This window comes from Heloderma suspectum, chromosome 2 (assembly GCF_057233095.1).
Source record: "Heloderma suspectum isolate Gila_16-S chromosome 2, 16-S_ref, whole genome shotgun sequence".
Lineage (NCBI taxonomy): Eukaryota > Metazoa > Chordata > Lepidosauria > Squamata > Helodermatidae > Heloderma > Heloderma suspectum.
Window position 1 is genome coordinate 167,647,975 of NC_139459.1, and position 18,048 is coordinate 167,666,022.

Sequence of the window (18,048 nt, forward strand, 5' to 3'; positions counted from 1 at the left end):
AAAAGACCAAGTGTTGTTTAAAAACATGCCAGGAAACCTTGCCAACCAGCACATCTTCCCTACAAAGGGTTGCTCCTGCTACTAGTAGTAAGTGTTGCAATCCCAGCTGATGCAGGCAGAAGCAGGAAGGCCTCCTTCCTGGCCTTTCCATAAGCCACCTAAGGTGGCCCAAAGCAGCAGTGTTTGCAGAGGGAGGAGGTACTGGGGACCGCAGACTGTGTATCCAGAACCCCTCATATGTGCAGTCGTGGCTTTGGCCTAAGGAAGTTTGAAATCTTCTGCTTCATCATATCCAACCATCGTTGCGTGGAAGGGTGAAAATCACCCTCACAAAGGCTTGTCTACTTTAAGTAATTCTTATAATTATAATTCTATAAGATCCAAAGTCTTGCCTGCTGCCAGGCTACAACGATTTGGCTGGATTTAACAGGTCAAGAGTTTTGTTTTTACTGTAACTTCTTGTATTTTGTGCCTTAATTTATTGCACACCACTCCAACATTTCTTGATGTGGAGCACTTTATAAATTTTATAATAATATATTTTTAAAAAAAGGAGTACAACCTAAATTGCAGTTTGCCATTTCTTCTGGGCTTCATGAGGATGGTTCGCAGAATAAGAACATAAAAAGAGCCCTGCTAGATCAGACGAAGGGTCCATCTAGTCCAGCATCCTGTTCAGACTGTGGCCAACCAACTGCTGACCAGGAACCCACAAGCAGGACACAAGTGCAACAGCATCCTCCTGCCCATGTTCCCCAGCAACTGGTATACACAAGCATACTGCCTCAGGTAATGGATATCTCCATACAACACACCATTTCTCTATTGAGACACTGACACAGGGCACTAGGGTGGTCCTTACTTATGTACAGACTTCACTTGTTTCCGTTTCCTTTTTAATAAGGTCAATGGAAAAGCAGTAAAGCACAAACATTATGGCTGCAACCTTTAGTCAGAAGATTAATCAACTAAGGATGTAATCCTATGCATGTTTAGACAGAAAAAAGTCCTGCAACTCCCAGCATTCCCCAGCCAGCCAGGCTGGGAACTGTAGGACTTTTTCTGACTAAACATGTATAGGACTGCACCCTAAAACTTTACTTGCTCAGTCAGTCAGTCATGGCCAATTAAAAAGTGGTGAGACGAGGAGTTAAAACCACGCTTGTGTATTTTTTTGAGGTTCCAGCGCTTTACTGTAATGGGGAATGAAAGTGAAACTACAACATATGCTCTTTGCTCCAGACAAGGAGGGGTTGCTTGTGTTCATCTTGTTTATTGAATCAGGTATAAACATTTCCTTCAATCTCTCACAAAGGCATCAATATGAAGGCTTTGGATATATGAAAGCCTCTTTCCCCAAAGTACAAAGATTCAGCTCTCTGGTTGCTTTTAGGAAGAATTGTGAGACGTTGTCCATCCCAGCTGGCTTTTAACTGGTCATGTTAACCCAGCTTTGCCCAACCTGGCATCCTGGCCAGCTGTGCTGGACTACAACTCCTGACATCCCTAACCAATGGCTGTGTTGGCTGGGGAAGGTAGATGCTGTAGTCCAATAAAGCCCAGTTGGACAAGGCTGTGTTAAAGGCGATGAGTTAAGCGACAAGTTAGACGTCTGTGGATACAGTTATCTTCTACTGTTTGGTACAGGCCATCTCATTCATTTGGTTTAGGGTTTGATTGTTGTTATAAGTCAGCCTCTCCCAACATAGTGCCCACCAGCTGTGTGGATTACGACCTCTATCATCCCCAGGGGAGTCTGCTCCTTCACTGGGCAATACCACCTATGAGGTTCCTTATTTTTGACCAGCATGGCTAGCTGGCTGGGGAATGCTGGGAGTTGTAGGGCCAATCTTTTGGTCTAAACACGCATAGGATTGTTCCTTAGAATACTTTAAAACCTCCTAGTAGCCTGGTGTAAGACGTGAGGTGAGATGGGCAACTGACACTAGAGACCAGAGGAACTATGAAACAAGTTAATTTATTAAAATTATATTTTGTACATAAGGGATTACTAATATTTACTGTGGGGCGTTCACAAGAATGTTTGCTGACACTTCTTAAGGACTCAAGAGACACTGTGACTTCTTTTACCTCAGGCCAAATTCCCTAAACCTCCACCCCAGCCAAATACACTCATACCCAAGTCCAATACAGTCTTAGAGGAAGAGTAAGCTCCTTTCCCAAAGCTCCTCCTGTTGTATTTCTGGCTGCTTGGACAGTTTATCTGGGCAGTCCAACACAGCTGGAGGCCCCAGGGTGAGAGAGGCTGCTCTAAGGGGTGGTTTTTTTCTCTCATTTGTAAGCCTCTGAGTATATGGGAAAGAAGCCTACACATTTATTAACACGTAATCAATTAAAAGGCAGGTCCTCAATCAGCTACACATTCTTTTAAAACTGTTGACAGATCAAGTAAACATGCCTTTTTCTTTCAGGCCTTAGCTGGCAGCTGCAGGGAGGGACACGGTGTGGGTCTGAGGGACGCTGAAAGGGGTTTGTTGAAGTCATGGTGGTGGTGGTGGGGCTACCATGATCCACCGCAGGACTGCAGCCAAAATAAAGCACTCCAATGACCACGTACAAACTCAGCAGTTTCTTCAACACATCACACGTGCACTGGGCAAGGAAAACTTGGTCTAACATATGCCGGTTCCCCCAATTCATTCCCTGCCCAGGCCAACCTTGGCACCTTTGGCGGTATAACATGATCCAAGACAATCCCACCCCTTGCAACACTGCTGAGAATGCAACTCTTGGAGGGTGCCTGCGCCCTGACACCCCTGCTCCCTCCCCAGCACCCTCGGTGACATCACAAGGGGTGTCCAGCCATTCCTACTGCACGCTGCTTTATTGATACCACCCGGGAAAGCGTCGCTACTCCAAGCGGCCCCCCACTGGCGGTGCGGTCTGCAGTCAGATCGGCCCAGCCCCCAAAGCCTCCCGGAGCCAGGCCCCATATCCACACGTGCCTGAACCCGGGATGTCTCTACCCCGCCCCCAGCCTACACCCGCACTTGCAACCACAACAGCACCTCGCCCGAGCTGTGGCGGTACCTGCTGCAAAACAAAGGCAGATCCTCTGGCGAGGCGGGATGAGCCGACCCCTCCCAGGGCAGACGCCAAAACAACGCCACCTGCCCCCACCCCGGAATGGATCCCAAGGATGCGAGCGAGCCCCCGCCACCCCTGGCCTCCGATCTCCCCCCCGCCCCGACGGTCCGAGAGGGAGGGCCCTCCTTCCCTGCCGCCCAAATGTCGCGGCGGAATCTGCCTCCTTTCAGCGGCATCAGGCGGGCTCCGGCGAGCCAGGGGATTGCACCGGGCTTCCCTAGCGGGCGAGGGTCGATGCGCCGCGTTCTCCCGGGAGAAAGCGAGGCGGGAGGGACGGAAAGAGGACGCGAAGACCAAGCCCTCCTCTGAGCATGTACAGAAAGTAACAGCGGGGGTTGGCGCTACTCACCCCTCCGTGGCTGCCCCCGAGCCCCCCTTCTTCGCCGTCGCCTTCCTCCTCCTCCATCCAGCCGAGCGCTCCTCCTCCTCTGCTCCTCCATAGCGCGAGCGGCCGCCACGGAAAGCCGCCGCCGCCGCGGGCGGGGGAAGCGAGCGGGGAGGGCGGGGGGAGGAGACGGGGAGTAAGTCACCATGACTAAGCAGGAGAGCGAACCCGCCGCCCCGCTTTCAGAATAAGAGTCCCCGGCCGGCGGGGCTCGGCTCGTGGCGGGGCGGCGCGGCGAGGGAAGGCGCAGGGCGGGCAGGGCCCTTTGGGCTGAGTCAGGAGGGGCGGATCCGGAGGCGCGCACAGCCCGGCGGCGGATGGGGGGGACGATCCTCAAGAAGCGGCCAGCGCGGTGGAGGCGGCCGCGAAGCCCCCGGGGGCCAGAACGGGAATGGCTCTAAATCCGAATCTGGCAGCTGTGCCTGCCTGCCTGCCTGCCTTCCTTTCCATTTTTGCTCTAGAGTAGGCACAGGACCCCGCTCAGGATCTTAAAAGGCCCCTGCCGCCACGCTGGGGTCCCGATCCAGATTGGGGTGCTTCTGTCTACTCTAGAGTAAAAACGGGGAGAGCTGATAGGGACGGATTTAAAATAATGTCTGTTTTGGCCCCCCGCAGTTGCTGCTGCCTCCCTTCCTTGCCAGACCCTGGTTTGCAGGGCAGAGAACGGGTGCTGAAAGCTCGCTTCCACTGCCGCTTTGAGACAAATTCTGGCCTCACCTGAGGCGGGCTTGAAACCCGCATTCACTGCCCTGGAAACAAATGATAGCAGCAAAGAAATCCTACTTCTCTGCCACGATTGCATCTGCTCAGTGTGATCTAGCAGAGCTTTTTCTTGTGGCTAAAGGCCTCTTGGGTGGAGGCCTAGGAACACAGCAGCTCAAACCCTCAAAGGTGCACTGTGAACAATTTTCCAGACGCTTTGCAGATAAAATCGCTCATATTTGCGCCAACTTGGTGCCATTGTTTTGACAGAGTCTGATATGGACAGGGCTGGTGCACCATCAAGTCATGTTAGGGATGTACTGACCTCTACCTTTTGTTCTGGGGGGGTGTGTGTCCGTTCCTCCCCCCCCCCCCCGAATCCTCCAGAGCGACTCCACTGGATTCCGCGGAGCTGCAGTCCAGCTCCATACCTCAGCTGATACAGCCATTGCTGTTTTGCTTGGAGAAAGACAGCCGCAAGTGGCGTAGTGGACGCCACTTGCGGCTGTAAAGCCTTGAGTTTTATGTAAATAGAGCCGTAAACAGCTGCGATTAGGTAAAACTCAGGGCTTTACGGCCGCAAGTGGCGTCCAATATGCCATTTATGGCTGTCTTGCTCCAAGCGAAACAGTAATGGTGGCCGCCATGGCTGTATCGCTGAGGATCTGGAGCAGGAGTGCCAGTCCGCAGGGGATCCTCGGGAGGCGGAGGTGAGTGGTGCTGTTCCGCCGCAGATTCCGGAGGCCGGATTCTTGGAATTTGAGTCCGCGGTGGAATTCTCTGCCATCCCTAGTCATGTTATGGATACCTTTCGGCTTGTGTATGAGGACATGGACAAATTGCTTGGAGGACTGAGGCCTACTACTTGCCTTTTAGATCCTTGACCATCCATGCTTGTCAAATCTGCCAGAGCTGGGCTGGATATTTGGACCTCTGAGGTGGTAAATGCCTCCTTGAGGGATAGCAAGGTCCCTGCAGCTTTGAAAGAAGCTGTGGTGAGGCCCTTGCTGAGGAAACCAAATTTAGATCCTGTGGTTCTGGATAATTACCACCCTGTGTCAAATTTGCCATTCTTGGCAAGAATGCTGGAGCGTGTGGTGGCCTCACAACTCCAAGCTGTTTTGGATGAAACTGATTATTTAGATCCATTCCAATCAGGTTTCAAGCCTGGTTATGAGACAGAAACAACCTTGGATGCCCTGATTGATTACTTATGCTGTGGAATGGATGGGGGGAGTGCAACCCTGTTGGTCCTTCTGGACCTCTCAGCAGCTTTTGATACCATCGACCATGGTATCCTTCTGGATCATTTATCTGGATTAGGCTTGGGAGGCACAGTTTTAAAGTGGTTTTGGACCTTTCTGGAGGAGTGCTCTCAGAAGGTGGTGCTTGGGGACTTCTGTTCCAACCCATGGCCATTAGCCTGTGGGGTGCTGCAAGGCTCTATCTTGTCCCCCATGCCTTTTAACAACTACATGAAACCTCTGGGGGAAGTCATCAGGAGGTTTGGGCTGAAATGTGATCAGTATGCAGATGATACTCAGCTTTATCTCGCATTTGCATCCGCACATCCCAGGGAGGCTGTGGAACTCTTGACCCAGTGTCTGGAGGTTGTTTTGAGATGGATGAGGGTGAACAAGCTGAAACTTAATCCAGACAAGACAGAGGCACTGTGGGTTGGGAAAGCAACTACTTCGGATGGAGGTTTACAACTGGTCTTGGGTGGGGTTGCACTCCCCTGAAAGACCAAGTGCGCAGTCTGGGAGCCCTCCTGGACTCTGAGCTAGCTGGGGAAGCCCAGGTGGCTGCAGTGTCCAGGAGTGCTTTTTACCAGCTTAGGCTGGTACGTCAACTGCGGCCCTATCTGGAGAGGATGGACCTTGCCTCAGTTATCCATGCACTAGTCATGTCCATGCTGGATTACTGTAATGCACTATATGTGGGGCTGCCTTTGAAGACAGTTCAGAAACTCCAGCTTGTGCAGAATGCAGCTGCCCAAGTATTGGTGGGGACGAGGCGATTTGATCACATAATGCCTACACTGTGCCAGCTGCACTGCTTACCGGTGTGTTTCCAAGTCCAATTCAAAGTGCTGGTTTTGACCTTTAAAGCCTTAAATGGTTTGGGACCAAGTTACTTGAAGGACCACCTTCACCCATATCAGCCTGCCTGCACTTTAAGATCAGAAAGAGAGGCCCTTCTCATTTGCCCACCCATGACAGCAGTCAGGTGGGTGATCACATGTGAGAGGGCCTTCTCTGCAGTGGCCCCACACCTTTGGAAAAAGCTGCCATCGGAGGTCAGCCATGCTCTGTCATTGCAAGCTTTTAAAAAAACCTTGAAAACATATTATTTTACCTTGGCCTTCTCTTGATATGGCTGCTATTGTTGCTGCTACTGCTGTTATCACTGTTGCTGGTTTTATTGTTGGCTTTTATTGTTTTTATGTTTTTATCAGTTTTAATATTTTAACTTTTTATGTATTATATGGCTGTAAGCTGCCTTGGGAGGGCTTCTGCCCTGAAAGGTGGCCAAGAAATGTTTTAAATAAATAAATAGAATAAAATGCCTGGGGAGGGAGGCTGGCAGCCAGTGTGGAATCTTCCAACCATTTTTTACCCTTAAGGAGCTCCCACTGAGGGCAGTGGAGCGTGTTCTGGGGTTACAGAACTGCAGCTTTACAGTGCAATCCTATACATGTTTATTTCTAAGCCCCACAATGCCTCATTGGACTTGCTCCAAGGTATAAGGACTAGGGACACACATCGGGTTCGGATGAAGCCTGAGCAGAATCAAGCTGTTTTGGTCTGGTCCTGATGCTTCCCAAGACAACATGGGCTTCCCTCTGAAGCCAACAGAACCAAAGTCAATCCAGAATGAGGCTTTGTTAGCGACTTGTGTTGTGAGAGCTGGACTATAAGGAAGGCCGAGCATTGAAGAATTGATGCCTTCGAACTGTGGTGCTGGAGAAGACATTTTATTAAATAAAATAAATGTTATTTTTTAACTAACTTTTTTCCATTTATTTGTCTTGTAACATACACTTTCACACAAGTGGGACTCTGCTTTTAACCTCTACTGAGTAGAGGAACAGGCACAGGCTAGTCTAGAACAATCACAAAGCCAGACACAAAAAGGGAAAAGAGGCTATGGAAGGACAAGACCTTCCAGTGGTGGTGACCTGCAAGGTGTGTGCAATGTTTGTTTTCTTGCCTGAGAACAACATGGCCTACACCTGCAACAAGTGCAAGTCGATCACGCTGCTGGAAGAAAAAGTAAGTGGACTGGAGCGGCGAGTGTCGACCCTCCGGGGAACAAGAGAACACGAAGAGTTCTTGGACAGAATGGGGGAACTACAGCAGCAAAGGGAAGACCAGAAGCTTGAAGAGCAACAGCAAGATGAGGCAGTGGGAAATGCTGAGGTGAAGAAAAATGGAATAGAGGATACTCCTTGGAAAAGGGTGACAGTTAGGAGAAGAAGAACTAGACGCCACTCTGCACCAGTGGAAGCAGTGGAGCTGTGGAACCGATTCCAGGTACTTGCGGATGAGCCTGGAGGACAGCCTGCAGAGGAAGAATCACAGGGGAACCTGCATGAGAGTGAGCAAGAGGCTGAAGGTCAGTCAAAACAGAGGTGATGAAACCCAGGCCTACAACAAGAAGAAGAGAAGAGTGGTAGTAGTGGGAGACTCCTTGCTGCGTGGGATCGAGACCCAAGCATGTCGCGAAGACCCGTGGACTCGCCAGGTATGTTGTCTCCTGGGAGGACGAATCAGAGACGTGACTGAAAGGTTGCCTGCACTCATAAAGCCCACTGACAGGTATCCCTTTCTTCTCATCCATGTGGGAACAAATGATACCGCCAAGCGGAGCTACGAGGAAATCACGTCAGACTTTGAAGCTTTGGGAAGGAAACTCAAGAACTTTGGGGCCCAGATAGTTTTCTCATCCATCCTTCCAGTAGTTAGAAGAGGGATAGAAAGGGAACGAAAAATACTCCGGGTGAATGACTGGCTACGAAGATGGTGCCGACGAGAGAGATTTGGATTCTGGAACCATGGACTATACTTCCTGGAAGATGGGCTGTTGGCAAGGGACGGGTTGCACCTCACAAAGGCTGGGAAGAATGTGTTTGGCCACAGCATGAAGAACTTCATCAGGAGGGCTTTAAACTGAATCCTACGGGGAAGGGAGATGTAATGTTGTGGGTAACAATAGACGTAGGTGCATGCACTGCAACGGAGAGAACAGCTCTGATAGAGCCCAATAATAGTCTTCAGACACATGTAGGAAGAAAGCCAGACTATGAAGCACATGGTCTTCGATGTCTATATACTAATGCCCAGAGTATGGGAAACAAACAGAACGAACTTGAACTCTTAATACAAGAGGGAAATTATGACCTGATAGGTACAACTGAGACTTGGTGGGATGGCTCTCATGACTGGAATACAGCAATTGAAGGATATAACTTGTTCAAAAAGAACAGGAGGAACAGAAAGGGAGGTGGGGTTGCACTGTATGTGAAAAATACATATCTCTGCACAGAAATACAGGAGGATGAGCTTGGTAGCCCCATCGAGAGCATCTGGATCAAAATAAATGGAGCAAAGAATAAAAGGAACCTGGTGGTTGGAGTCTACTACCGGCCACCCAACCAAGGAGAAGACGAGGATGAAACTTTTGAAAAGCAAATAGCCAGTGTTTTAAGGAAGCATGTTGTAGTAGTAATGGGGGACTTCAATTTCCACAATATTTGTTGGGAGACAAATTGTGCAAAACATGGCCCCTCCAGGAAATTCCTGATTTGTGTGGCGGATAACTTCCTCCTACAGAAAGTAGAGGAAGGGACTAGAGGATCGGCTATCCTTGACTTGATCCTAACCAACAGAGATGACTTAGTAGATAAAGTAGCAGTTACAGGAACTCTGGGGGAAAGCGACCATGTTGCACTTGAGTTCTTGGTTCTAAGGGAAGCAAAAGCCGAGTGTAGTCAAACGCGTACCCTGGATTTTAGGAAAGCTGATTTTAATAAACTCAGAACAATGATCAGTAAGGTCCCATGGCAAGCAACGCTAATGAGAAAAGGAGTCCAAGATGGGTGGGAGCTTTTAAAAAAGGAAATTCTCAAGGCACAATCACAAACAATTCCAACACGGAGAAAAGGTGGAAGACAACAGAAGAAGCCAATGTGGCTTCACAAAAAGCTTAGGGATGACCTGAAAACAAAAAAGGACACATATAGGAAGTGGAAAGAAGGCCAAGTAACAAAGGAAGAGTACAGGCAGGTAGCACAGAATTGCAGGGATGGCGCCAGGAAGGCTAAAGCTGAGAACGAGCTGAGGTTAGCGAACAAAAAGGCTTTCTTCAGCTACGTGCATAGTAAAAGGCAGAGGAAAGAAATGGTTGTTCAGCTATTAAATAAGGATGGCAAAACGATAACAGATGACAAAGAAAAGGCAGAGGTGCTCAATTCCTACTTTGGTCTTCTCCCAAAAGAGGGTCTATGACCCCCCTGGCAAAGGCGAAGTGCAGGCTGAAGGGGCAGGATTGCAGCTTGAGATCGATAGGCATATGGTCAAGGAACATCTAATTACTTTGAATGAGTTCAAAGCTCCAGGGCCAGATGAACTGCATCCTAGAGTAATAAAGGAACTGGCAGAAGAACTCTCAGAACCGCTGTCTATTCTCTTTGAGAAATCATGGAGGACGGGGGAAGTGCCAGATGACTGGAGGAGGGCTAATATTGTCCCTATCTTCAAAAAGGGTAAAAAGGAGGAACCTGGGAACTACAGACCAGTCAGTCTGACATCAATCCCAGGGAAAATTCTGGAGCAGATGATAAAGCAATCCATCTGGAAGCACCTTGAAAACAATGCCGTGATTACTCGAAGCCAACATGGATTTGTCAAGAACAAGTCCTGCCAGACAAATCTGATCTCATTTTTTGATCAAGTAACCTCCCTTGTAGACCATGGGAATGCTGGAGACATCATATACCTTGACTTCAGCAAAGCTTTCGACAAAGTGTCCCATAATATCCTGATGAGCAAACTAGCTCAAAGTGGGCTAGATGAAACAACAATGGATCCACAGTTGGCTACAGAATCGGACTCAAAGAGTGCTTATCAATGGGGCCTTCTCAAACTGGGGAGAGGTAACGAGTGGGGTACCGCAGGGCTCAGTCCTGGGCCCAGTGCTCTTCAACATTTTTATTAATGACTTGGAGGACGAGGTGCAGGGAATGCTGATCAAATTTGCAGATGACACAAAATTGGGCAGGATAGCTAATACTATGGAAGACAGAAACAAAATTCAGAGTGATCTGGATAGACTGGAGTGCTGGGCAGAAAACAACAGAATTACATTTAATAGGGATAAATGCCAAGTTCTGCACCTAGGAAAAAGAAACCAAATGCACAGTTACAAGATGGGGGATACATGGCTCAACCACACTACAAGTGAGAAGGATCTTGGAATTGTTGTCGATCAGAAGCTGAATATGAGCCAACAATGTGATGTGGCTGCAAAAAAGGCCAATGCTCTTTTGGGCTGCATTAATAGAAGCATCGCTTCCGAATCCCGGGAAGTAGTAGTTCCCCTCTACTCAGCACTGGTTAGGCCTCATCTGGAGTACTGTGTCCAGTTCTGGGCACCACACTTTAAGAAGGATGCAGACAAGCTGGAGAGGGTTCAGAGGAGGGCAACAAAGATGATCAGAGGACTGGAAACAAAGCCCTTTGAAGAGAGACTGAAAGAACTGGGCATGTTTAGCCTTGAGAAGACTGAGGGGAGATATGATAGCACTCTTCAAGTACTTGAAAGGTTGTCACAGAGAAGAAGGCCAGGATCTCTTCTTGATCATCCCAGAGTGCAGGACATGGAATAATGGGCTCAAGTGACAGGAAGCCAGATTCCGGCTGAACATCCGGAAAAACTTCCTGACTGTTAGAGCAATACGACAATGGAACCAATTCCCTAGGGAGGTGGTGGGCTCTCCCACACTGGAGGCATTCAAGACGAGGCTGGACAGCCATCTGTCAGGGATGCTCTGACTTGGATTCCTGCATTGAGCAGGGGGTTGGACTCGATGGCCTTGTAGGCCCCTTCCAACCCTATTATTCTAAGATTCTATGATTCTATGAAGACTCTTACGGGTCCCCTGGACTGCAAGGAGGTCAAATCAGTCAGTCCTAAAGGAAATCAACCCTAACTGCTCATTGAAAGGACAGATACTGAAGCTGAAGCTCAAATATTTTGGCCACTTAATGCGAAGAGAAAACTCCCTGGAAAAGACCCTGATGCTGGGAAAGATTGAAGGCAAAAGGAGAAGGGGACAGCAGAGGATGAGATGGCTAGATAGCATCACCGATGCAATGAATATGAATTTGAGCACAGTCCGGGAGAGAGCAGAGGACAGGAAGGCCTGGCGTGCTATGGTCCATGGGGTCACAAAGAGTCGGACACGGCTTAACGACTGAACAACAACAACAAAGGCTTTGACCCGGTTCACACAACATATCGGGCTCACTGGGGGTTATTTAACCCCCAGTGTGTGCTGGGCACCATTTTGAATATGTGATATTGAATATGAATATTGGTTTGTTGTAGGGCTATGCGAGCCCTCAATGGCTGGGTTTGCATGATATGCCGCAACCCCACTGCGTGCTGTATATTCAAAATGGCATGACAGGGAGCCCAGTGTGTCATGCAAATCGGCCCAATCGGCCCTCTGTGAAGAGCATCTTTTGGGTTTGTTTCTCTAAATGCTGTGATTATGAGTTGGGGGGAAGAGGGAAGGAATGCGGTTGAGTGATTGATAGGTCCACCTTCCAATCCTAGGGCATGTTTTACCAGTGGCTCCAATCACTGCCTTGCAGGAGGGCAAGGATGGGACCCTGAGATGGCCATTTTTCCAACACCACCAGCATCACTTTCAGAAAAGCTTTGACCTGGTTTTCAATAGTCATAGCTCCCTAGCCCCTGCAGCTATCCTTCTGAAACTGCCTGTTTCTTGCCTTGAGGACACGCCTTTGATGTGTGCCATTTTCATACACATTGCACCAAAAGACTTGCGGGGCGGTAGGGGAAGGAAAGTGAATCACTTCCCCCCTCCAAAAAAATTGGGGACTCCCCTTCCACATGAAATACTCTTCTGAAATTTTGCAGGTTTCCTACTTAGGGACACCTTGTATTGGCCCCAGGAGTGTAACCAAGTCATTTATAGTGTTAGAGGGACCAGAGATCCATAATGCTTGCTTAAGTTCATTATTGGTGCAATTCCCATGCTAGTAAGCCTCTGAGCATGTGCAGATGAGTTAAAAGGCCGATAACAGCCTTCTTGGTGCATTCCTGGGAAGCAAAGTCTGTTTACATGTGACTGTTCCTGAGAACCAAACACTTCTAGCCTATGCTGAGAATGAACGCTAGGGGCTATGCTGCTGTTATGCTGCCTATTGCTAACACGTATGGTATAAGACCCATTGTACCCCATGGTTCTTGGTTCAGAGAAGCTGTCTGATCCAACCATTGGGTATGCCTGTGTGCTGTAAGTTACACAATAAAGTACTCCTTGTAAGTAAACCTTTGAGTCTGATTTATCACTATCTTGGCACATCTAACTTAAGAGTTCAACGCCCATGGCTGGGGTGACACACACCTGTAGGCTGTTCGTCATTTTCGGGGGGGGGGGAAATTCCCACAAGGAACATAGGGGGATAACCATGTCCTCTTTTTGAGACCCTCAAAATACCAAGGCTGCGCTTGCGTGCACACCCCTGCAGCTTTCATCCTGAAATTTGGCCGGCTTGATCCCCACAGAAGGGGCAACTACCCCGGCAATTTTCATCCAATTCTGTCAAGAAATTATACAGGTGTGTAGCACAAAACCTCTGCACCTATTTTTTTGACATTTGGTAGGCACAATCCCCTTCAAAGGGGCTGCTATGCAACTATATTCCAACTCTGATGTAGAGAAAAAAGATAGCCATTTTTAAAGAATTCCCATGATAGTCAATGGGAAGCAGCAAGCCTCGGATTTCCAAACCTCAACTCAGATTCTGTTCCAAGTCGAAGCAGATCAGAGCCAAACTGGGCTTTTTTTGGAAGTGCTGAATTGGGGTCTGAGTCAAAGCTGAGGGTCGGTCCACACATCTAATTAGGATTGCAGCCATGTAGTGCAATCTTATGCATGTCTACTCAGGAGCAAGGCCTGCTGAGTTCAATTGGACTTGGGCCCAGGGTGGGGGAACCAGTGGCCCTCCAAAGATTGGACTCCAACTCCCATCAGCTGCAGCCAGTGTGCAGGGATGATGGGGTTGTAGTCCAACAACATCTGGAGAGCCCTAGAGGCGTGCTGTTAACACCTCACCCCAAATATCTGGAAGGTCTCACTTGGCAGTTTCTTGTGGCTCTTACAGCATGAGGATAGAAACCTGCAGTGTTCCTCCAGATGTTTTGGACTACAACTCCCATCCTTTGTTACCGTTGGTTGTACTGGCTGGATATGATGGGAGTTGTAATCAAAAAATATCTGGAGGGTGCCAGGTTGGGGGAAGGGTGAAGTAAAACACCGCCCCCCTGCACCATCTTCTGGAAATGGCCGTCCAGTGCAAATGGAACCACTGAAGTCCAGAGCCTCCAATCATCTCCTTCGCCAATTGGTCCAGGGAAATACTATGCTGATGGTATCAACAGCCTCGGAGAGGTCCAGGAGACAGGCAGATTCATGCAGCACAGGTCGCCCATCAGTGCAAAGCCATTTCAATGCCTCTCCAAGGAGGGGCCAGATAACCTTGTCATCCAGGACTGTCTGGAATTGCACCAGAGTTGACTGAATTATCAAGAACTGATCAGGTTACACACCATTTTCAGTATCTATGATGGCCTCCCCCAGCCTGGTGCCCTCCAGGTGTGTTGGACTACAATTGGCCGTGCTAACTAGGGATGGTGGGAGCTGTAGTCAAACACATCTGGAGGGGAGCAGGATGGGGGAAGCTGGTTTATCACTTCGGCTTAGGGAGGGGGAATGTGTATTGCCTTCTAGATAATGGTTAGACTGCAGCATCCCTCATTACTGACTATGCTGGCTGGGGCTGATGGGAGTTGAAGTCGAACATCTAGTAGGTCACACCCCCTGCCCCTGCTTCGACTGGTCCAGCACTAGGCCCTGCAATTGGCTGGAAGAAGAAAAATGGTGGTTCCCTACAGCACTTAGCACTATTATCCAGCAGTGCCTGTCCCCATGACTCCCCCCCCCCCGCCCGTCAATTATATGCTCCTCCTTGCCACTTCTTCCCCTTTTACTGCTTTCTTACAGGGTCATTGCGGGATTTGTGATGAACATCTGGATGTGTTCTCCACTCTTGCTGTAAACCTACATATCCTTGGGAGTATCTCTGAACTCTGTGGGGACATACCTCTGAGTAAACTGCATATGTATCAGGCTGCATGTTTCATTGATTTTAGCAGGGTTTACTTCCAAGTAAGTGTACACAAGATTTTTGTGAGCCTTTGTGAGAAATGCAGCTCTTGCTGTACTTGGAGCCAACCCGGGAGCCCGCTTTGAGTACAGACTTTGCACAAGAGAAGAAATAATACAGAATGGGCCTCTGAGTGCATGCAAAGTGCATTTCTCTTTACCACTGAACAACCACACACAGTTTTTCTGGAAAGATCTGGGATTTGGGAGGATTTCCAACCAGGTAGTTTGGGGGGTACCCAGCAAAACTTGCTCCCTAGCACCTTTCTTTTAAAAATAAATTAACTTCTTTTCCTTTGTTCCTAGGGAATCAGAGGATTCACAGTGAGGGTGAAGGAGGCATCGGTTTTGAATGGAAGAACCCTATATATCGACAGTGACAGTGGGGAGAATGTACAGCCTAAAGCCAATCTTCATGACTTGCAATCGGCCCATGCCTCAGTTACATATGGAGGCCTGTTAGATGCTCAACAACCCTGTTATGGCAGCCTGATAGAGGCGGTAGAAACAGGAGGCAGATGGTCCCTGCTGGACTGGGCTCATGGGTTGCATTCTGTTTGATGGGGCCAGGACAGGACATCCCATAAGGCAGCATGTCGCTCTCTGTCTCAGGCAGCAGATTTTGGAGTACCATCATCGGTTGTTTTGTTTTTACTTTTCCTTTAACGGGAACCTCATTGTTTGGCTTTTCTCCCTCTTTCCTGGCACAGAGAGGTCTTCGGGCTGTTTCACACATTGCTCAGTCCTGACATTAAAAGAAGTGAGATGGCGCTGCTGTCAGGACCAACTAGCAAGCCATGCCAATATTTTATGACTGAAAGGGGAAATCTCTTTTGTACTTTAAACACCATTATCGCCACAGTGTTTGCTGCTTGAGCACACACAGACCCACACCTACACTTAGTCTCATCTCCGCCTGCTGCATTCATTTACTCTGAAATAACTTGTAAGTGCTGCGTTATGGCTTCTGAAGGAGGGTGTGTTAGTATGCTCTCTCCCCCTCTCTATTACCCTGCTTTTGGGGGGACCTCTAGGAATTCAATTGTTTTAAAAATGTGTTTAAACTCACAATGGATCTGGTTGGAGATACCATAAATCAGAGGTGGGTAGAAGACAGATCTGAATCTACTGGTAGATCTTTGGATGATTTCCAGTATGTGGGTAAGAATTTTTGAATTTCAATTGCTTAACGATAACAGCAGAAAAATGATTCCCACCCCCACCCCCCGGTCCCAATTATGCTCCCCAAATGAAGAAAGCTTGGGGTAACCAGGAATATTTTGTGTGGAAGGACTGTAAGCACCATTCAGTTCTCAAAACAAATTCCTGGGCTCAGGATTATTTTAAGTGAACATCTTTTACACCAAGTTCCAGTTGGTGGATTTGGGGGTTCTAATAAAAATGAAGTAGATCCTGCAAGCTTGAAGTTTGTCCACCCCTGCTATAAATAGCTGTAACTCAAAACATATGCTCATGCACACACACACCATTTTTAAAAAGCTATCCCCCAAATTGCTTGCAATGGCAAAATAGGGTCAAATTAGAGGCAATGATTTACCAGGAACCCAGAAGAAATAGATACTCCCTCTAATAAATAGGAGCACATGCTGTTGAATCACAGATAAGTTTTCTAGGGTCTTTGATGTTCAGAGCAGAGAAGCAAGACATCAGTACTGCATTGCTCAGTTTCCCTTCACTATGCCAGGACAAAGAAGCAGGAAGCAGAAAGGAGATGTCCTAGGCTGGGAGGACTCAAGTTACAACCCCCACCCCCCACCCCCAGACCGGGGACAAAACAGTATATGAAAGTACACCAAAAGAAAGCAGAGTGTGTCTGTGTGTTTGGCACCAACAGAAGTTCAGGGGAATGGAAAAGGGAATTCATTCGTCTGTTTTCACTTGGGAAATACACTGCAAATGATGTCTGATTTGCTAGTACTGACCACCTAGTGGGCAGGCAACCCAATGTTGTATTCTCTTGTAACACAGCCCAATTTCCCAATGCATGGATTTTGTTCACTTCCCCCCAAACCCCAGTGGTACAGTGGTAAATGTTGAGGTGCGGACGCTCATCATGACAGTCCCCATAGCCACGCCCCCAAGTAGAATCCAAAAATGCAAGAAGCTCTGTTGAGCAATCAACAAATTAGTTCTAGCAGTTTTCATCTCCACCAAGAGTAGGTCTTTTTGTAAAGTTAATGGGTCTTAATTGCTCATCCAAGACCAAACCACCCCCAAATAGTGCACTATACAACAGGGATAGCTTACAATGACCAGGTTGGAACAACATCCTGCTGGGGCTTTCATCTAGGGTTATTTAACCCACAATGAATGCAGTGCCTGTCGGCACCAGACTGCATTTGCAATCCCTGCTTGGGAGTTATCGTAACATGTGAATCTGGCGAGCGTGTGTTATGCAAGGGTGGCTTAATCCTCATAAAACCCACGCTTGCCAGGTTTGCATGACACAACCCCTGAGTGGGGTTGCATATTCAAAATGGTGGCCAACATGCCCTGCACACACTACAGCCTCATCATGGGTTAAAAAATCCATCGTGGACACTCATGGCGTCATGCAAACAACCCCAATCTATTGTTGTTGGGAAATCCCCCCCCCCCGCTACTGTGAGAATTGCAGCTAAGCTCAGAGAGAACAGGGAAACCTGAGTTGCCAGAGGATGTCAGCACCCCTGCTAGTCAAAAAGAGCCAGTGCTTTGACCCTCCAAGTCTTTGCTCCATTACACCACTGCAAAACACACAGAACACTTTGTCGAGAGGAGCAGAAAGGTAATTTACTAGATCCAAAGATCTCTAGATGAGCTGAGAGAGTTGTATGTGAAACTCTGTGCGTGAGGTTAGTTTGGTGGGTGCTCCCCCGGAGAGAAACATGTCATAGGTGTGCAAGATAACCACTGTATTTACCCCAGGTCTCCTAAATACTTGGCTACAAGGAACCATTTGCACCATTTGTGTGTGCGCGCGTGCAGGTGTAGAGATTGGTACCTTACCTTGATCTCCTGGCCAGGTTTTGGGAAGATTCATGATACAATATTTGTGGAGCAGTGACTAGGGATCACCGAGATTACAGTAAATTACATTGGGTTTTTATGTTTAATTCAGTATGGTTGTGTTGCATCTACATTATGCTGAATAACTGAGGCTACAATCTGATACACCATGGGATTTGATAGTGATTTCGTCCAAGTAATGATGCAGAGGACTGTGCTGTGCATCTTGGCGTGGTTACCTAACATTCATCCAGTCCAACCAACTGTCCCAAAACAGGCTCTTCTGACTCATCCTCTTCTGCACTGCACAATTAATAGTGCAATCCTAGGCTATGCATGTTTACTCAGAAGTTAGTCCCATTGA

At 48.2% G+C, this 18,048-nt stretch overlaps 2 protein-coding genes across 2 annotated transcripts in view; one reads left to right on the forward strand and one right to left on the reverse strand.

Annotated features, from left to right (window-relative positions):
• The window catches only part of KEAP1 (kelch like ECH associated protein 1), a 20,891-nt gene extending 17,302 nt beyond the window's left edge, over window positions 1-3,589 (reverse strand). The window contains exon 1 of the mRNA XM_084835849.1: window positions 3,458-3,589. The gene's annotated coding sequence lies outside the window, so the exon portion shown is untranslated. The remainder of the gene's footprint in view (window positions 1-3,457) is intronic.
• Window positions 3,148-16,092, forward strand: LOC146353162 (uncharacterized). The gene is made up of 4 exons (XM_084829701.1): window positions 3,148-3,367; window positions 4,763-4,905; window positions 14,514-14,678; window positions 14,982-16,092. The coding sequence occupies exons 1-4, from the start codon at window positions 3,148-3,150 to the stop codon at window positions 15,234-15,236; spliced, it is 783 nt and encodes a 260-aa protein (XP_084685827.1). The 3' UTR covers window positions 15,237-16,092.
• The last annotated feature ends 1,956 nt before the right edge of the window (window positions 16,093-18,048 follow it).

Bases quoted from the DNA above. Each gene is read 5' to 3' on its own strand.
- LOC146353162 (XM_084829701.1), top strand. From the start codon at position 3,148: ATGGATCCCAAGGATGCGAGCGAGCCCCCGCCACCCCTGGCCTCCGAT. The intron at 3,368-4,762 runs GCGAGGCGGGAG...GGTAAAACTCAG, and splicing joins CCGCGTTCTCCCGGGAGAAA to GGCTTTACGGCCGCAAGTGG. The intron at 14,679-14,981 runs GTAAGTGTACAC...CTTTGTTCCTAG, and splicing joins TTAGCAGGGTTTACTTCCAA to GGAATCAGAGGATTCACAGT.